The 21,797-nt window shown below is 41.9% G+C and overlaps 1 protein-coding gene across 1 annotated transcript in view; it reads left to right on the top strand.

Annotated features, from left to right (window-relative positions):
- The first annotated feature begins 277 nt into the window (after nt 1-277).
- The window catches only part of MYO15A (myosin XVA), a 125,224-nt gene continuing 103,704 nt past the window's right edge, over nt 278-21,797 (top strand). The window contains 7 exon segments of the mRNA XM_031938533.1: nt 278-1,177; nt 1,268-4,092; nt 7,528-7,610; nt 12,158-12,221; nt 13,460-13,569; nt 16,420-16,494; nt 17,600-17,690. Of these exon segments, the coding sequence (XP_031794393.1) occupies nt 295-1,177; nt 1,268-4,092; nt 7,528-7,610; nt 12,158-12,221; nt 13,460-13,569; nt 16,420-16,494; nt 17,600-17,690 (4,131 nt within the window). The 5' untranslated portion in view covers nt 278-294.

The raw sequence follows: 21,797 nt of genomic DNA on the forward strand, positions 1-21,797 counted from the left end.
TTGAAGGTGAAATACAAAGCGGACCAGGGTAGGGGAGAGGAGGGGAGAAATCTTCAAGAAATAAATTATGCATAGATTGGGCTTGGCAGCCTCCCTAGGAACAGTGCTTGTGTATTCCTCCAAAGGCAGACAAAGTTCCTCAGGCCAGTCGGGTCCCATCAGGGCTGCACCTCCGGTCTGCACTCTGAGTGTGGAGGAACAGAGACCACTTCCTAGCCCTAGGCCACGTGCCAGGAGCTGTGCTTACAACCCAGTGTCCTTTTTGCCAGAGCTGACTAGGAAGGGGAGGCAGCCATGGCCAAAGATGAGGAGGAAGACAAGGGGAAGAAGAAGAAGAAGGGGAAGAAGCCTCCTGAACCAGAGAAACCCAAGAGGAGCCTCAAAGGGACCTCTAGGCTTTTTATGGGCTTCCGTGATAGGACGCCAAAAATATCAAAGAAGGGTCAATTCAGGAGTGCCTCCCACTTCTTATGGAGTCTCAACAGAGGCCCCCAGAAGACCAAGAGGAAGAAGAAGGCCAAGACTGTGCTGCAATCCACCTCCAAGCTGATGACCCAGATGCGGGAGGGCAAGAGAAAGAAGGCAATGAAGGAGAAGAAGCCGTCCTTCATGGTTATCCGTTTCCCAGGCAAGAGAGGCCGAGGGAAGCTCAAGCCCCGAGCTCAGGTGCTGAGCAAAGCATCTACCTCCATCAACTGGTTGACCAAAAGGTTCCTCATCAAAAAGGCCGAAGAGTCGGGAAGCGAGCAGGCCTCCTTGGACGCCTGGCTGAACCGCTCCAGCTCCCGGTTCGGTTCCCAGAAGCTTCCCTTCCCTTCTGGGGCTGACATCCTAAGGCGAGAGGGGAGGCTGAGGAGATTCCCCCGAGGCCGAAGCTTGTATGAGTCAGGAGAAACCATTGGCTTCCTGCCCTTTGAGTCAGAAGATTCTTTCCGACAGTCTGGCTCAAGGAAGTCACTCTACGGGCTGGAAGGCTTCCAGGACCTGGGGGAATACTATGACTACTACCGTGAGGGCGATGATTATTATGACCGTCAGTCCCTCCAAGAGTATGAGCAAGAAAATTACCGCTCGCCCTGGGGCTATTATGGCTCAGAGTGGCCTGAATATGGTGACTATTACTATGGGTACCCAGTCCGAGACCCTTATGAATATTATGATGATGAATATTATGACAGTGATTACTATGACCATGATTTCTACGGTCCTGGTTACTATGGTGATGATTACTATGGTGATGATTACTATGCTGACGATTCCTATGGAGATAGTCTCTATCTTCCTTATAGCTTTGGCTATGGCTATGGCTATGATGACTATTCCCCCCCTTATGCTGCACCTTTGGGGTACTCACCCTACAGTTACTACGAAGAGCCTTCCTATCCTTACAACTATTACTTGGGTCCCTACAGCCCTTATGATGAGGCAGGTTACTACCCAGGAGGAGCTGATGCCATTTACCCCCCGGAGGTCCCTTATACGTACCCTGAAGGCCCCCCCTTTGACTATGCCTGGGAAGCTCCCATCCCATCCCCCCATAATCCCTATGCCCACCCCATGGATGACATCTTGGAGTTGGAAGAGGGAGAGCAAGAAGAGGAACCCGGGATTCAGCAGAAGGGTTATACCTTCAAGCCGCCCAGTACATCTTTCTTTGAGCAGCAGGGCATGGAGAAGTCAGCCACCTCCAAATTGTCCCTGATCAGGAAGTTCCGACTCTTCCCCCGGCCCCAGGTGAAAATCTTTGGCAAAGAAAAACTGGATGTGCCCTTGCCTCCTTCCCTGGACATTCCGCTTACCACTGATGAGCAAGAGGAAGAGGAAGACGAGGAAGAAGACCAGTATCCACCGGTTTCTATGCCTTATAGCCCATACCTCCACCCTTTCTACGCCGGCTTTTTGTCCCCACGGGACCGCAATGTCCAAAGAGCCCTGTCAGCTTTTAGGCTGAGGAGAGACCTGGGCTTCCCCAGAGAGCCCTCTCCACCTGCCACGTCACTTGCCCGATTCATAAAGAAAACCCTTTCGGAAAAGAAACCCATCCCCAAATATGGTAGCAGTGCCCACCAGAAGGGCACAGGCTCCTTCAGGAGACCAGCCGTGAGGGAGGCGGCCTACAAGCGCTTTGGCTATAAGCTTGCGGGGATGGATCCTGACAATCCTGCCACGCCGGTGACCTTGAGGAAATTCCGCGGCCCTACGACGAACAGCAACAGCTCCCAGAAGGTGCCTCCCTTGTCTCCATCCCAAACGCCTTCCAAGAAGAGCGTGCTCATCTCTCCGCCTCCCCTGAGGAAGAATGAGAACCCAGATGCCAAGCCGTCCCTCTGGCCCTTCCTGCCGGACCTTTCAGCAAGGCCTCCACAAGCCTCTCCCTATGACCCTTCTCCTTATGGGTCCTTTGGGCAAGCCCCGCCTTCACCCCAGGCCTCCCTGCGGCAGAGGCCCTGGTCTCCCCCTGTCCTCAGGCCACAGTCCAGCTGGTGGAGCCTCATTGAACCACCCTCTGTACCCACTTTTCCAGAGCCTGAGGCTAATCCCTACCCACTGTGGTTTGCCAGATCCCCAAGCAGGCCACCAACTCCTACTCCTTCAATGCGGTCATCCCTGAGGAGACCAGGCACTCTTGGCTTCCCAGGGTCTTCTGTGAGGGGACCAATGTCCCCTGGAGACCTGTTGGGATCCCCCAGAGCAGCGCGACCCCTGCCTGCCTCTCCACAACCATCCCTCAGGAGCTTCCCTAGCACTGGGGCTCACTCCCCACTGAGGCCCTCTTCCCCGCAGCTCTCCGTCCATTCCACTTCTTCGCTGATGTACAGCCCCAGGTCTAGAAGGCCCCCCTTCTCCCCTCCACTGGGGATTAAGGGCTCCAGCCGTCACCCTTCTCTCAGGGAACCTCTCTCCCCAAACCCATCCCTCAGTCGTTTTGGGCCTCCTTCCCCACACTTAGGATCCCCTCATCTCCCTCCCAGAGGCGGGAGCCAAAGGCTCCCCTCACCCCCACTAGGCCGAAGCCTGAGGCGCCGCTCCCTTAATCTGCCTAGGAAGCCTCCTTACCCCTGGAACCGGCTCAGTGAGCGGCCAACCAAGGCCGTCAAACCCCAAGTGCATTTACCGCTGCAGAGGTCGTCCCGCCAAAGGGTCCCTCCCCAGCCCCCTCCCGGTCCCTGGAACGGAGATGGGCCCGTGCCTGATGTAGCTCCCCGACGGGACAGCCGCCACTCACTAGGCAGGCCGCCACCTTGGCTACCACCCCCGCTCGCACCCAGCTGGGAGGTGGATCTTCCCCCCATCCAGCGCCCACCGTCCCCATGGCCCGGCCTGGCTGGCAGCCGGCGGGGCTTCTCCAAGCGACGTCGGCCACCATCTTCATTTCACAGACCCTTCTTCCAACATGGCCATCCCATGCCTGGACCCGCCCATCCTCCGCCTCCTGTTTTCCAAGAAAGGGATGATGACCTAGCCCATGTTCTCCTTGGTAGGCTTGAAGAACCTGGCCCTGGCCAAGTCTCTAAATCATCAAATGAAGATCCCATGAAGTCTGACAAAGGGGAAGCCATCGATGGGGCCACCCCGAAGCCCTCGGCAGTCTCCATCGCTCTCTCTCCCAGGGTCTCTAAGAAGTCATCTCCCGGGCTTGTGCAGGGGCAGAAGGTACTCCACAGTAGTTTCTCCTACCCACTGACCACTCCACCTCAGGCCACATGGCCCAGCCTTCGCAGATGGGCATCCCTACCCAGATCACTGGTCCAGTCGGCCCCTACCACAGGACTTGCTGGAGCCCAAGAGAAAGGAGAACGAGGTCCACCAAGGCCTGGGCGCTTTGCAATTGTTATGCCTCGTGTTCAAAAGATGGGCTCCTTCCAGCGGGTGTCCACAATATCCCAGCAACTACAGACCAGACAACCAACGCCAGGCCTGCCGAAGGCCCAAGAGTCCAGCTGGGTGCGTGTCTCAGTCTCAACTGGGGCCTTCCGGCGGTGGCCCAGGGTGGCCACGGGGACCCACTACCTATCTTGTAAAATGTCCCTCCAGTGCCATGCCTTCAAGGGACCCTGGGAGCAGGAAGGCTCAGTAAGCTGGAAGAATCAGGTAAGTACAAACTTTCAACATGTTTCTACATGGAGGGGACTGACTTTGGCCAAGTTGGATGGTAGAAGGGATGATCCATAACCCCTTGAAGGGACAGTTCTAGTTTGGGTACATGGTCAGCCTCCCCTCCAACTATTTCCCTTTTCCCGGCTTGGGGAAGGCAACTCTAAACTCTTTGTTTAATCTGATTCTTTCCCAAACCAGGAAGCTTTTCCATAAATAGGAAGTTCTCAGGAGGCCTCTCTATATTTAAGTTCCATTCAAACTGATAAAGCCCATCATTGTGGTAGCAAGGAAAGAGCACTGATCCTAGATTCAGGAGACCTGGATTCAAGTATTGATTCTAAAACTGATTAATGGTATGACTTTGGTTTTTAGTTCCTTCAATTCTCAGTTTTGTCATCTGTAAAATAGGGACAGTACCAGCACTAATCACTTTTCTGAATGATAGTGAAGAGAGTTCTTTGTAAATATTACGGTGATATAGAAATAAGAATTTCCATTATTATTGCATGTTTGGCCCTGAGCCAGGCGTGACAGGAAAAAGGAGAAGGCATAGTGACTGTTTTCAGACAACATAGCCCAGTCACCTCAAAATGAAAAGAGCAGTCTGTAATATAGACAAGTGTTAGATTTTAAGATGCTGTCCTGGGTATTATAAAAATTCAGGGAGGGCTAACATGGTCAGGGAAGGCTGATTCATGGACAAGGTAGGATTCAACCTGAGCCAGGAATCAATGGGAATATTTGAATGGGTACACATGGGAAACAAAAGAGAACATTCTAGGCTGAGAATTTGTATCTTTTTGTATGTGATATATATATATATATATATATATATATATATATATATAAAATAGTCTTTTATTTTCAAAACACATGCAAAGATAGTTTTCAACATTCACCCTTGCAAAACCTTGTGTTCCAAATTTTTTCTGCCTCCCGTCTCATCACCTCTCCCCCTAGACAGCAAGTAATCCAATATAGGTTAAATATGTACAATTCTTCTAAACATATTTCCACAATTATTGTATGGCGATATTAATGATAATAACGGCTTGCATTGTTATAAGTGCTTTAAATTTGAGAGAGTGCTTTATAAATACTATCTCATTTGATCCTCACAATACTGGGTGGCAGATGATATTATTATCCCCATTTTACAGTTGAGGAAACAGTCAATGGCAGATATTAAGTAGTTAAGTGACTTTCCTGTGAATACATAGTTAAACATCTGAAGTTAGATTTGCATTCAGATCTTCTGGATTTTTGGACCAGAGTTCTATCCAGGGCTAGCTCTGTGACAGAAGATGGCCTGAGCTCCTGGAAACTGCCCAGAAGCTCCGTGTGTCCTGGGAATGGTCCTAGATCTTTTCCTCCCTTGGCTGCCCCATCTGACAACTTCTCAGTGTCCTTTCTGGGTGACCCAAGGTAGCCGCAGGATCTTTTCAGAACCAGTGTGCTTACCCCTCCCCTTGGCCCCCAAGTCTGAGGATCATGTTGTAGGAGCCTCATGCTCCTGGCCACTCTTGCTGGTGAGGCTAGAATTAAGGATGCCAGTGGGCCTGGCCTGGCCTGGGAAATAAGCAGCAAAGGCAGACAGCTCTTGGCAGCACAGACCAGACTCAGGGGAGAGATGGTCACCAGAGCCCTCCCCTGGGGCTGATTCCTTCCCCCCACAGGAGTGGGGGAGGCGGAGGCAGGCAGCTTATTTCCATCCCAATCAGTCACCTCCCTTCCCACAGACGGGGTGTCTAGCTCAGGGGCTGCGGATGTCCGGGTTCCGGGAAGGGCTCCCTTGCAATGGCGTCCCAGGCTACATCAGCAAAAGGCGGCCACCCGCCCAGTCACGGGGTCCTGCGTTCTGTGTTTGATGCAGCTCTTCTAGAGAGATGTGCCAACCGCCCAGGGCCCCGGGGCAAGGATGCGTGGCAGCGCCCACGGTGGGCACTGATCACCTTGGAATACGTGAGTGGCTGAATTATTTAGGTGGCAACAGCAGCGGCTGAGAAGGTGCTCCCTGGCGTGTGGCCAAGGGCTTTTGAGCTTTCTCTTCTCAGTGCCCTACTTATCAAGAGCAACCTCTGAGGAAAGGAGGATGGCAGGGAGATTCATGGGTTTCTACTTGCTCCCCAGCCTATGATCAGGAAGGCACTGACATCAGCAGCAGGGAGATTTCTGGGAAGGGCTTCTCCTCCCGCCCTAGGGTTTAAGAAAATACGAACCCATCAAATTCTACTAAGAAAGTTCCCACTCTCACAACCCTGGGGATAGGGATAGGCAGACAGGGGGGCCCCCTCTGGTAGGCCCCCTCTCTCTAAAGCAAAGCTCTAGGGTGGTCTGTTCCCCTGGAATGGGTGTAGGTAAATGATTGGGGCAAAAGTCGCATCCATGTGTGGGCAAGGCACGAGGGGGTTTCTGGAAAGAACAATTGTGTACACATACTGTTAGGGATAAAACTGACAGAATATTTGTCTATACTGCATGCATTCGCAAGGCCCTGTAATGAAATATGAGTGTTATGGAGGGAGCGATATGCACGTGACATTGCATGTTGGGGCTGTATGTGCACATGGATGCCCTTGCTCATCTTGTATGTATGGGAATGAATCTGGGTCGGGGAAATTTGTAAATGTACACATGATTGATTATAAGTATATGGGGTATGCAAATATTGTTGTGCGAGGTAGGAGTGTGTGTGTGTGTGTGTGTGTGTGTGTGTGTGTGTTTCAAAAGTTTTTAAAACACTTTGGAAGGCTAGGAAATCTGTCCCTTTCTGTATCTTCTCAACATGAGAATGGTGAGGATTCCCTTAGAGACATCTCCTCAATTCATCTATTGTAGTTCTTTCCTGCTATTCTATAATTTGAATTGCTTTGCAAGATTTCTAGACCTTCCTACACTTAACCCCTTCACTTTTCACTCATAAAACTCTCTCCAAGATATTCGGTTCTCCCCTGCATTCAGTCAGACAACCTTGGTCTCCTCTCCTCTCTCCAATCAGTCTCAATATCACTTCCCTCCTCCACCATTCCAAGGTGAAACATGCTGGCACTGGGGATCAGGAGATTTAGCTTCTGTTTCAGGGCTCTGCATGATTTTAGTACAATTTTCTTTTTGTCTCTGTCTCTCCCAAATTGATTTTCCCAAGATCACACAGACTTTGAGTCCTGAGTTCAATTTGAACTCAGGTCCTCCTGATTCCAGAGCCAGTGTTCTACCTATTGCACCACCTAGGTGCCCCAATTTTCCTTTCTCTGAAATGGCAAGCTAAATCTTACAGGACTTGCCTATAATTTTAGTGCTTTGACCTCTGGAGAGAACAGATCTAATTCTAACCATTCCTGTTCCTCTTAATGCTCCTTCTTCTCATTTACATCTTCCTCTCCCACCCCACAGCCTAACTCAGCTCTCCTCCTCTGTTCCCCCACACAGATGCACTCCATTCGCAACCTGCCATCCATGAGATACCGGGTACAGCAGGAGGAAGATGGTGTGGAAGACATGACCCAGCTGGAGTGAGAGTCTCTGATGGGGAGAGGGGAAGGGGATGGAGGTGTTTCTGGTCATTAAAGCTCCTCAGGTGTGGTGACCCCGTAGGTTTCAAGGTTGGAAAATCCTGCCCCTTGAATGTTCTTCTTCCTAGGAAGCTTCACTATAATTTCCCTTACCAAATAAAAATCTAGGCTCCTTGGAAAGGCTCAGAACCTATTTTCTCACCATAAAGACTGCTTGCATTACCGACCTCATGAGATAGTTATAAGGAAGGTACTTTTAAAAACCAGAAGATAGAGTTGTAATTATTATTATTATTATAAAAATTGATATTATACTGTGCCCCCACAGATCATGTACTCTGAGCAGCTACCCACCTTGCCTACCCCTACTCAGTTTACTACCTAGGCAGCAGGGGTGAGTGCCTAAATGGGATGAATACAAGTGACATTACAGAATCTTAAAATTCTAAAGTTAGAAAGGATATTAGAGGACATTATGGGAGGCAGCATGGCAGATTGGAAAGAACTGGTCTTAGGAATCAGGAGACCTGAGTTCTAATCCTGACAATCCCAAATTCCTTGAGGGAACTTGGGTAGATTATTTATCCTCAAATTCCTCATCTGTAAAAGGAGGGGTTGAAATAGATGATTTCTAATGTTCCTTAACATTCTACAGCCTTGTAATTCAGCCAGTTTAATCCACATGTGAAGTATGAATTCCCTCTACAAGACCTTTGACAGCTACTGCTTAAACACCTCCAGTGCTTAAACACCTTTGTGTCAGAGAACTCACTACCTTATAAAGCAAGTCACTTCATTGTGTGTGGCATGGTAGCAATTGTCAGAATTTTCTTCATTAAATTAAGCTGAGATGGGAGTTTATTTCTCACCCCATTGGTCTTATTTCTGTGCTCTGGGACCACCCAGGTCGTCTACTCTCTTTTCTAAACGGCAGCTCTTCACCATCCTGTTAAAGGCTGACTAACTGACCACCATCATTATCTATATCCCCTATTTGAATGATACCTTCCACTTTGCAGAATAATAATAACAGTTATCCCTTCCACATTGCTGTAGTTAGAAGCATGACATTTCCACGATCTGGAAAATCCATGTAAATTTTTTTGTCTCTCTCTTTTTACTAGTGAAATCTGAATTATTATAGATTTAAAAGATAAAATATGTTGATATTATACAATACTATATATTTATATTATGCATTTCTGAGTTTCTAAACTTTTTCTGTCATCTACTGGTCTTTGCATATTGTCTGCACTTCTTCAAAACTCCCCCCCCCAATTTCCATTTAATTTCTTATGCCTATCCACAATATATAGATACTGCAGTGAGGAAAGTTGTGATGTGTAAGGGATAACTGTTTTATTAACAATTAATTTATACATATATATATATACATTTATATGTATGCATATATATTGCAGTTGACCAAGCACTTGTCTCACAATATTTATGAGGTATTGCATATGAGTAAACTGAGGTTCAGAGATATGATGTAATTAGTCCTTCTTTAAAAATCTTCACTAAATCCAGCTATCTCAATTGGCTTTCATCTTATAGCATGGTTCCCTTTCTTAAACTCCTTGAAAAAGTCTTGGTGCCTCCCTTTTTCTTACTTTCTTCTAAACCCGATCTTCTAATCTGCCTTCTGGAATGCTCTCTCCAAAATCACCAATGATTTATATGCTTCTTCTCAATCCTCACGATTCTAACTGCTGCAGACTGGGATATTATTGTTGACCATTCTTTTCTCTTAGGCTTTTCTTGAGATACTTTTCCCTTCTCATTCACTTCCCACCTCTCTGATCGTTCCTTCTCAGTTTCAAATGCTGGATCTTCAACTGTGTTATGCCCCATAATTGGGGCTATACCCCTGAGGCTCTCTCCTGGGCTTTCTTCTTTTCTATCTCTCTCTTCTTTCACTTGAAGATCTCATCTACTCTCCATGGATTTAGTTATCTTCCCTTTGGAGGTCACTCCTAGATCTATATATCCATCCTACGTTTTTCTCCTGAGCTCCAGTCTTGCATCATATTGGAGATGTCTGTTGAACATTTCAGATTGGATGTTGCATAAGCATCTCAAACTCAACAGGTGCAAAACAGAACTTAAGACCTTTCCTTTCAAATGCACTCTTTGAAGAGTTTCACTTTGATATCCCTACTGCTTAGCAGTGCCCAGCACATATGGGGCATTTAATTAATGCTTGTTAATTTATTAATTGCCAATCAATTGTAAATTACATGTCCAGTGCCTACCATGTGCTAGGGGTCTGGGTTGGGGGGAGAGACAGAGAAGGATAAGTCATGGCGCCTCATGGAGTTTGCATATAATCCAGTCAGGGAAACAAAGCTTACCTGCACATAAAACACTTAGAAACCAAATATGAAATTGTGTGACAAAATAGAAACTGAAGTTTCAGGGAGTAAGAAGAGCTCAATAAATGAAATATTCAGGGGAGACTTTATGGAGGGGAAAAGATCTCAGCTGAACCTGAAGTAGCATAGGGAATAAAACTTTGAGTCCTGAGTTCAAATCTTTCCTCAGATATTTATTAGCTCTGTAATTCTGGCTCACTTTCTTCATCTGTAAAGTGGGAATAATCATAACTTTTATCTTACAGGGAAGACTAGAAGAGAATTGAAGCTCTCTCACTTCCCACCAACTTCTCCTATCTTTCACATAGGTCAGAGTCTTCATCTCCACTAAAGGGGAGAGTCTCTTACCAACTGGGCTTTGAGAAAGGAGTATTCATATTAATTTTAGCTGTTAGTAACTTTTGTTACTCAAATCCATTGGTGAGTTAGGGGGATGTTTACACAGGCAATTGAAGATAGCTGTTATTTGGCAACATTTGTTACTCAAACCCATTAGCGAGTTAGGGGGATATCTACATCAGGCAATTGAAGATAGCTGTTATTTGGTAACATTTGTTACTCATACCCATTGGTGAATTAGGAGGTGTTTGCTCCAGGTAGGTGAAGACAGCTGTTATTTGGTAACATTTCTTACTCAAACCCATTGGTGAGTTAGGGGAAGTCTATCCAGGCATGGGAAGGTTTCTGCTGATGGAATGGGAAAAATGAGACCAATTTCTTCCAATGGCTGAAGGCAGATGAAGCAAGTCCTGTGGAGAACCTAGAACTGGATCAGACATCCAAGACACCAAAGTCATCCTCTATCCTGGGTCATCATCATGTCTTGCCAGTGGGCTTCAAAGACTCTGAAGAGAGAGAGGCTGCTGCTGTGCAAAATGAGCCAGTGAAGATATGACCCTATGATGCCATTGGACCTTTTTGAAAAAGAAGAACAAACAATAACAGCAACAACAACAATCATATTATTGTCATTGAAGCTGGAGTATGATTTGGGTAGATAAGAGGAGAGGAGGTCACTTACACCAGGGGATGAGATGAGTTGTGGAACAATCAGTAATGCACAAATTAAATTCAGGAGAAAATTAGGAGACCAGAGGATGTTAGGAAACAGAGAAAGGTAATATTAGAGGGGAAAAATGATGTGACAGCCACAGAGTAAGCCAGAGACTGCAGCAAGTGAATTAGGTGAGCCGTTCTCTCTGCTGCTTCTTTCTCCCACATCTTTTTCCCTCGGAAGCAGAGATTGATAAACTCCAGAGCTTTGGGCTCTCACAATGTCCATGATCTTGCCTGAGCACGGCTCATCCATCCTGAAGGTTCTTCCTTGTGGAGCTTAGCTGCCAAACTGGGCTTGTCTCTGAATTCTGATGTGGACAAATAGGAGCCGCTGAGGAGACTTACAGGGCAGTATAGTCACAAGCTTTCAGGTGATATAGTACATAAAGAATTGGATCTAGAGATGAATTTAAGTTGTTAGTTACATAAGCAAATTACTTGGCATTATTAAGACTCAGTCTTGTCATCTACAAAATAAAAATAATAATACAGGATTTTCTATGAGGATAAAAGAAGCTAAAATATGCAAAGAGATTTGCAGAATTTAAAGGGCTATATAAATGTTAGCTATTGTTAAAATATATTTCACTGATGAGATATATATATATATATATACTGACAAGATTATGCATAATATGCACATGTTGCATAATATATAATAATATAATATATGATAAATAATATATTATGTATTACTCCTTCCTTTTCTCCTCATTTCGCCTTTCCCTTCTTTTCTTCCCTATGTATTATATATTATATATTCGTCATTGTTATAGAAAGGACATAGGGTCTTGGAATAAGGATATCAGAACTCTTACTTGAATCTAACACTAAATTTCCGTGTGATCATAATCACTTCATCTCTGTAAATTTCCATATTCTAATCTATAAAACAAATAGTCTCTGTTTCTCTAAAAAGACTGGGTGAATCAGTTGGGAAATCGGAAATGTAGAAGTGGTAGGCAGAGTCATGAAGGTGAGACAGATGGGAGGTGGTGTAGTTATTCACTTGGGGAGGGCAGAGAGAGGAAGCTCTAGGTTCCAAAATCAGTAAACCAGACTAATGCTTAATGTCACCTCATGCTGACAGTCTCTCTCTCTACTCTAAACTTTCAGGGACTTGCAAGAGTCTGCTGTGTTGTCCAATCTGAAAACCAGATTTGAAAGGAACCTCATCTATGTAAGTTCCCCATTTTTCTTGTTCAAACTCCATATCCAAAGTTGTTTTCAGGAAGATGGGGTATTCCACGCTCACCCTAAACTCAGGCAGAAACAACAGCCTGGGGAGATTCTCGGAGGAGAGTTTGTCCTTTCCTGATCGGAGTGGGAGGAAAAGATGGTTTGAACTTCTTATACTGATTGAACATCATTTATTTCTTTAGATTTTTCCTTTCTTCTTCCTCCATTGTCCCTCCTTCCTCCTTTAACTTTTCTTCCTCCCCCCTGTTTCCTTTCTTCTTCTTTCCTCTTCCCCTCTTCTCTTCACCTACTTTTCTCTTCTTCTTCTTTTCCCCTTGCCTTTACTTCCTCTTTACTCCCTTTCTTCCTTACTTTTTCTCTCTCCCTCTCTTCTCCCCAGTCTCCTTATTTCTCTTACCCTTTCCTCTTCCCTTTCATCCTCTTCCTCCCTTATTCCCCATTTCTCCTCCTCCTTTAATCTCCCTTCCTTCTTACTCTTTCCTTTTCTATTCTCCCCTATTCCTCTTTTTCCCTTTTTCTATCTTCCTCCATTCTTTGCACTCCTTTCCTTTTGCTTCTTCCTCTTCTATCCCCTTTGCCATCATTTGCTTTTTACCTTTTTTCTTTCTTTCTTTCCTTTCCTCCCTTACCCTTTCTTCTTCCTTCTTTTCCTTTTCTCCTTATTCCTCGCTCCTTCCCTCTACTTTTCTCCCTCTTCCTCCCTTCCTTTTGCCCTCATTTCTCTTTTTTCTTCTCCCCTCTTTCTTCCTTCTCTTTTCTCCTCTTTTTCCATTTTTTTCTTTTCTCCCCTTTCTTCTCATCTTTTTCCTTCTTCTTCTTTGTTCCCTTTCTTCTTATTCTTCCCTTCCTCCTTTCTCTTTCCGTCTTCCCTCCTCCCACTTTCCCCCTTTCTCCTTCTCCCTTGCCCTTACTCATTCCCTTACCCTTTATTTCTCTCTTTACTTTCCCCTCTTCTTTCTCTTTCTTCTACCCCATTCCTACTTTTCTCTTCTATACTTTTTTCTCTTCCCCATTTTTCCCTTCCCCCCAACTTTCACTTCAGACTTAATAGGGCCCATGAAAGGAGAATTTTCACACCCTTTGGTAATGTTATATATCAACAATATGACAAAATAAGTCAGGCCTAACAGTACAAGATGTATAACCCAAGTCCCTTTATATCTATTTAGGTACTTTCCACAATGTCACAGTTGTTTAGGTCAACTCTCTTTCTTGCAGACCTACATTGGCAGCATCCTTGTGTCAGTGAACCCTTACCGGATGTTTAATATCTATGGGATGGAGCAAGTGTTGCAGTACAAAGGTCGAGCCCTGGGGGAGAATCCACCGTAAGTGAAGGTGGTCATTTGGACTTTCTTTTTCCAACTATCCAAAATCCTGCTTGATTGGATTTAGCAAAGGTTCAGGTCAAGAGTTATTAAGTCTTTAGTCATAGACCCCTTTGATAGTCTAGTGAATGCTATAGACCCCTTCTCTAAATCATGTTTTCAAATGCATAAAACAAAATACATAAGCTTAGGGAATGGAATAAACATTTACATAGAATGTATGGCACTGTGCTAAATGCTTTTTGTTTTGTTTTGTTTTTTTACAAATATTGTCTCATTTTATCCTCAGAATAACCCTGAGAGATTAGTTATTATCCCCATTATTACAGTTGAGGAAATTGAGGCATCCAGAAATTAAGTGATTCACCCATAACTAATCTGAAACTAGATTTAAATTCAGATCTTCTTGATTCTGGGCTTGATACTCTATTCCTGATGTCACCTAGCTGCCTATTTCAAAATAAACCAATTATATTGAAATACAGTTATCAAAATCTAAATATTTTAAATATAAATAGTTTTATTTATAATGATTTTTATTTATAATTTTTATTATTTAAATATTTTTCAAATTCAAATATTAAACATATATTTTAAAAGCCAAGTTCACAGAACCCAGCTTAAGAATTAGAGTTAGCAACCTAAAGTGACTGAATACCTTCCACCTCCCTAGCCTTGTGCTAGAGTATACTTCAGGAGACACAGGAAAAAGAGGAAGCATAGTTCCTGATTTTAAGGGTCCCATGGTCCTTGGGGAGCCACACATAGGGTCACATATCTAACATGTGAGAAGTATGATATTTAGTGTTGGTTGTGCAAGCCCTCTAGTGACTATTATGATAGCATAAAGAAAAGAGATAAGTAGCATCAGTATAAACTGGAGAATTGGAGAAGAGATTTTTGGACTTGAGGTGGGACCTGAACAACAAAGAAAATCTAAAAACAAATAAAGAGATGGGGAAATCCCAAATCAAAGAGCATGAATTATTAGAATATCCTGGAGAGGAAGGGGATCTGTGGAGGCTAATAAGAGTCAGGGTCAGCTCTGAATTGGTTTTTTTTAATGGAAAAGAAAGGTAGAAACTCAGACTTGTTAAAATTGAGTATGAGCCTAAAAATAAGTTAATGTGTTAACAAGTTAACGTCATTGGCCTCTACCTCCAATGTGGGTCCCCCATGTTGGTTAACATGACTTGAGAGGAGTAGCTTTCAAATCTTACTAATCCCACACAGATGCGCTTATAAATTGAGTACCAAGATTGAAGGTCACTACTCCAAAATCAGAGATAACACATAATGAAATAGAATTCACACACATAATAGGTTGGGATGGGATTACCAATCCCCTAGAAAAGGGATTTCATTCAGAGCATCCATAACCAACTTTATTAGTATAGGAAAATATAAAGGGTGCTGAGAAGACTAATCTTGGCTCTGACACTATGTGACCATATGTCATACTTTTCTATTTGTATCCTCACTGTTTTATCATAGTGTTCCATGCATGAGAAACACTTAATAAAGGCTTCCTCCCTCCCTCTCTTTCTCCCTTCCTTCCTTCCTTCCTTCCTTCCTTCCTTCCTTCCTTCCTTCCTTCCTTCCTTCCTTCCTTCTCTCCTTCCTTCCTTTCTTCTCTTCTTCCTTCCTTCCTTCCCATCTTCCTTCCTTCCTTCACAGATAAGCCACTTAAAATCTTTCTCAGACTCTTTCCTCACATTTGAAATCGGAAAAACAGTTTGCACCATCTGTTTCACAGATTATCTATTAAATAAAATATGAGTTATTGTTGCTATTAACAATAATAACAATAAGGGTCCTTGTTGGGGCTTTATAGAGACAGCTGTGTCAGACTATTGTGTACATATTCACTAAATTAATACATCACACTTTTACACTCTTGACAATGTATTCTTGTTCTGCCATGGATAATGCCAGGTTGTAGACAGAGAGTAACCAAAAATAGAATGCCCTAGTCAAACTGTTCAAAGGATTCTGGGGCATTGCATCTAGAAAAGACCTCAGAGGCCCATTTAGTTCATTTAGCTTCTCCTAAATGTAAAGTAATTTGCCTTAAAATATATAGATAAGTGTCAGAGGTAAAACTTGAATTCAGGGTCTGACTAAGCTCTTTCCTCAAAGGGAGTCTATCAAGGATGTGTTTGGGGAGGCAGGGGAAGGAAGAATAGAGAAAGAAAAATCTGATGATGAATCTGTACAGAGAACCAGGTCCAAGACCAGAAAGGGAGAGATGATACCAACAAACGAATCAAGGAGAAAGGAAAAAGGTCAGTAACGAATATCTGGTCAAGTGACCAGAAATGGGCTCCTTAGAAGAGAACTTTAGGATGAAGAAATTGCAAGTGCAACTGAGTTTAAAAGGCCTGCCTAAGCTTCTGAAATCACTGGTGTCTGATTCTTAAAGTGGCTACAAGAGCATGAATACCTGTGAAGGTCCCTTGAAGCCCAATTTGAAGGATATCTTTCCCTTCCTTCAAATCATGTACACTGGACCCTGATTGAAAGATGGTGATATTTCTTCCCAGAAAGCTCCTTGGGTAGAGGAGAGAGAGACCTCCATATTCCTGAGATGACTTAAATTTGAACCTAATTGAAAGATGGTGATATATCTTCCGGAATCTCCTTTGATAGAGAAGATCCATATTTCTGAGATGGTTTCAATTCATGGGTGCTAGAATCTTCCTTTCCTCTTGTTCTTTTGTTCCATAGTCCTGCCTCCTTGCCTTTCCTACTCCCACCCCCTATCCCATCATATACCATCCTTACCCTGGGGTTTTGTCAAAAATTCATGTTTCCAGGAGGAATAAAGAGAAAATTGTTTGTCTTTTGCAGGCATCTCTTTGCAACTGCCAACCTTGCTTACACTAAAATGCTGGATGCTAAACACAACCAATGTATTATCATCAGGTGAGAGGAAGAACCCCAGGAAAGTGGAGAAAGGAATGTGTTGGGGTGCTTTCCAAAGCTAGTCCCTACTTCTGAGCTTCTGTATAGTGCTGTCATTTGTTTAGTTTATAAAGAAAGTCAGATTTCTGAGTTTTAGCCCTCAAATTGATATGTGACCTTGGACATGTTATTGTCTCTATTTGTCAAAATTACCCCTCTCCCATTTCTTTGATCCTCACTCCTTCTTGCTTCACAGACTGTGCCTATGGTCTGGGACCATAAAATCCCAAAACTATGATTCCTGGTAAAGAAATATAGTACCTAAAATATCTGTAAGACTCATCAAAGTCACATAAGACAATAATATTATTTGTGTGAACATTTGTTTGAATAAGAAAAAACAATCACATTGTTTCGAGCTCTGCTCCAATTCTGCATAACATAGCTTTACATTTTATAGGTTTTGCAGTGGAAATAACAGTGGAAAATACCAAGACTGTGATCATATTTTGTGGTTTCTAAGTTTATATTCTCAATACCTACAATGTCTCAATTCTGCCATATCTTTAATAGCAAATAATAATAATAATAGCTAGAATAATAATAGCATCCATTACATGCAGGTGCTTTACAATTATTATCTCATTTGATCTACACAATAACTCTGAGAGGTCTGTGCTATAATTAATCTTATTTTTTGGATGAGGAACAATAATAATAGCTAGCATTTAAATAGTGCTGACTATGTGCCCGCTATTGTGCTAAATGCTTTACAATTTTTATTTCATCTGATCCTCACGATGATCCAGGGAAGTAAAGACTATTATTATTATTCCCATTTTACAGATGAGGAAACTGAGTCAAAGAAGAGTTAAGTTGCTTTCCAAGGGTCACACAATAAATGTCCGAGGTCAGATTTTAACTCAGGTCCTAACGTCAGGTCTAGTGCTCTAACATAAGTGTCATAATTTCATAAGAATATGTTTGTCATATTGGTTCTATATTGTTAAGGATGACCCTAGATGGAATCAATTTTGTTCTTCTTCATTAGGAATGAGCCAGCTTTCATCCCTAACCCTTTTATTCTCCTTTTCATTTGGGTTTCCTTTCTCTGTCTTTAATTTAGTGGGGAAAGCGGTTCAGGAAAAACTGAAGCCACAAAGCTTATCCTACGCTATCTGGCCACCATGAACCAGAAGCGGGATATCATGCAGCAGGTAAGGGTATCATCTCTCTTCCTCCAGCTTGCTCTGGATTCATCACAGTGGGCATGACTTGCTGGAAAATCTCTGAATTCTTTGTTTTTAGAGAACTCCAGAAAGAGGAGAATCTTATATCAGTCTGAACTACTGGTGAAGGGAAATGTACTTTTGGGACAGGAGTTAGAAAACCTAGTTCTAGTCCCAGAATTGTCACTGCCATGATGGGACCTTGTAACCCACTTTAGAACCATAGATTTATAGTGGGAGGGAGCACTGAGTTCTTTTAGTTCAACTCCTTTTATTTATTTATTTTAGGGGTTCTCCCTCTTTTTTTTTTTTTTTTTTGGTGTTTTTTCCTCTTTTACTTATTTAATTTTGGGTAATTCAGACCTTTGGCTTCATTGGGTGAAGGAAATTCCTGGTGAGGAGATTCCTTCTTATCAATACAAATCTTTAGGGTTGCATAGGTCCACTGAGAAGTTGAATGACCTGCCTAGAGTTGTTCACACATTAAGTATGTGTCAGAGGAGAGATTTGAACCCATGATCTTTGGCTCCCAATCCAAAATTCTTTCCACTGTATCACATAGCCCTCATTTGTCAAGTAGTAAGCACATTGCTCTGTCTACTTAATAGAGCTACAGTGAAATTCTGGAAAGATCATAAATATATAAAGGTCTCGTGATGTATAAAACACTATACATGCCTAGAGATAGAAGATGCTTAGCTATGAGCAGTTTCTTCCTTTTGACTGGCTTCCATTCTCCTGTGAGTGGTACCACTATTCCCCAGTGTTTCCTAACCAAAATAGGTTTGATTTTTACTCTAGCCAATCCCCTCAGAAATCATTTTCAGGAAGAAGAAAAATGTTCTTCAATGTTGGTAGTCCAGTATTGGCAATAATGAGATTTTCACCATAGTTTTGTTGCTTTGTATTAACACTATTTTCATCTTCATGTTTACTGTTTATTTTAAGTTTATTGATCTTTTGGCTCTACTTTATGCTCTGCATTATTTCATATATGCCATATCATTTTTCTCTGATTTCTTCATATTTGTCATTCACTATGGTACAGTAAATTTGCACAAATCCAATATCATTATTTGTTCAGTCATTAGCCACTGGAAACTTATTTTGTTTTCAGTTTTTTATTATCACAAATTCTGCACCTAGGTGATAAAGTGGTGGATCTGAAGTCTAGAACTGAGTTTAAATCCAGTCTCAGATACTTACTAACTCTGAACTGGAACCAATTACTTTATCTCTGACGTCCTCAGTTTTCGCAACTATAAAATGAGGATAATAACAGCAACTATCTCCCAGAATCATATTTATAAAAACACTTACCCTATGCATAAATCATATAAGCCACTATTTAAATGTTTATCCTCTTCCCTAATGCTGCTCTGGACATTTTTGTGCATGTAAGATTTCTATAAAATAATCTGACTGGGACACAGTCCCAACAATGGAATCTCTGGATTAAAAGATATGAACAATTTAGTAACTCTTTCTCCATAATTCCAAATTGTGTGCTCTGGAGATCTTGAGTTTGGGATTTTCATATAACATCCCACTTGAGAAGTACAAAAGTCAATTGGTGGTGCAAGACTATAGTTCAAAAGAAAGATAAGGACTGGATATTTAGATCTCAAAGTCATCAGCTCAGAGATGATAATTAAACCTACAAGAGCTCATAAGATCACCAAATGTCTCTCCAAAAATCCTTTTAGGATCTTTACAAAAGATGGTTACTGTTATTTGTAAGTAGTAGTAGTAGTAATAATAGCTAGCATTCATATAGATTCTATTACATGTAAGGCACTATGCTAAGCACTTTACAAATATTGTTTCAACCCCAGGAGGTAAGTGCTATTATTATTTCCATTTTAGAAATTGAGGCAAACAAAAATTAAGGAATTTGCCCAGGGTCACATAGCTAATAAGGGTCTAAGGCTGGGTTTGAACTCAGAATATCTACTATACTATCAGCAGCCTCTTTTGAAAACAATTTATAGTAAGACATCAGGGTGGTATAGTGATAGAGCTCAGCTTTGGAGGTATTATATCTTAGTAGGACTTGAGCCCAAATATAACCTTGGACACTTATTAGCTCTATGACCCCTGGGTAAATTACCTAATCCCAATTGTCAAATCTATTCATATCCTTTATTGGAGAATGGTCCTTATCTTATATGTTTATGCTAATTCCCTATAAATTTTTTGAATGTCAAATTTCTGTCAGTTTTTTTAAGGAACTTTCTCCACTTCATTTATCTTTTTCTGACTTTAGCTGCATTGATCATATTTATGCAAAAGCTTTTCTAATTTTATGCAGTATTACAAACTGCCAATTCTTTATTTTTCCTTCCATATCTTAAGTAGTTATATATTTTCCCCTTATCCATTATTAGGGATAGGAACTAGACCCATGATTTCATTGGTATAAGGAATTCCTGGAGGAGGAATGCCCTCCAACAATGTAAGTCAGCACCTTTTCTGCAGTTTAAAGCCTTAGAAACTTTTCTAGAGTACTATGAAGTTAAAGTTCTTACTTAGAATCACAGAGTTAGTATGTATCAAAGAAGGGATTTGAAACCCAGTTCCTCCTAGTTCTGAGGCTGATCCTTTATTCACTATGCCCTGTGTCTGGTCTCCATTCATTTTCTCATAATCAGAAAATAATTATTTATATATAAATATTATATTATAAATGATTAATAAATAACATAAACAATATATTATAAATATTATATTACATTAAATTTATTATATAATAATTTCTCATATTTTAGAAAGATCTAACCTTTCATGATCCTGGCATTTTGATAGTGCTATTTCTTATATTTATATGAAATCAATTTGGAATGTCATTGCCTAAAGCATAAAATGCTGATCTAAACTTATTTGAGGGGCAAAATAATTGCCAGTTTCCCCAGCAGCCTCATCCTTATCCCAGCAATTTGCTTTCTTGGATTTGTGAAGCACTAGCATGCTGGGAATTTTTGTTCCTAAGTCCTGCTTATCTAGTTTATTCTATTAAATTTTGTATTTTATCTAAGACCAGGCAATTTTGATAAATACGGCTTCATAATATCATTTTAAATATGATGGCCTTAAGTGTGATTTCTACAACTTTTTTTGGTTGTTTTATAGCTTTGATGTAGCCTGACCATTGACCTCACAAAATGATTTTGTGAATCTTCACAAAATGAAGATTCTTATTATTTTATCCAGTCCTATGAAATACCTCTTCAATAAATCTATTGATAAGAATAAATCTGTAGAATAATATAAGTGGTATAATCATTTTTACTGTATCAGTGTGATCCAGGCATGAACACGTACTATATATTCAATTATTTAGGGCTTCTTTTTTTCCTATAAAAATTATCTCATAGTTATATTTTTACAAGTCCTAAGTATGTTTTGGCAGGTTAATTTTCAGAGAGTTAATGCATTGTGCCGTTATCTTAAATGAAATTTCTTTCCTGTCTTTCTTTCTGTTTTTTTCCGGGGAATAATTTGTAGAAAGGCTGATGAATTTTGTGGACTTCTGTAATATTCTTCAACTGGACTGAATCTATTAATTGCCTTGATTAATTTTTTCATTGACTCTTTGGGCTTTCTAAGTTAATCATCATATCATCCTCAAATGAGAGTTACAGCTTTTACTTTAGCTATTCTAATTCCTATAGTTTCTTTTTTCTTGTCATTGACACAGCTAGTATTTCTAGTGGTATGAGAGTGCAGGCTCAGGGTATTCTTGCTCTTCTTCGGTCTTATTGCAGAAACTTCCAGTGTCTACATTACAAATAATGCTAGTATTTTGGTATTAGAGATTTTAGTATTTTTGCATTGATATTGGACTATAGTTTTCATTCTCTGCTTTGATCATCAATCAGGACAATAATTGTCTCATGAAAGAAGATTAATGGCTTCTTTCTTAGCTTTTTTTCAAAAAGGTTATATAGCAAAGGGATTGCCTTTTCTTTAAATGTGTTCTAGAGTGGTAAATTTGGAAAGAAAGGTAAATGAGTTCTGTTTTAGATATGTTGATTTTGAGGTGATTACTGGACATAATTTGAGATGTCCAAAAAGCATGGTCTGGGCCTGGAACTC

This window comes from Sarcophilus harrisii, chromosome 1 (assembly GCF_902635505.1).
Source record: "Sarcophilus harrisii chromosome 1, mSarHar1.11, whole genome shotgun sequence".
In the NCBI taxonomy this organism is placed as follows: domain Eukaryota; kingdom Metazoa; phylum Chordata; class Mammalia; order Dasyuromorphia; family Dasyuridae; genus Sarcophilus; species Sarcophilus harrisii.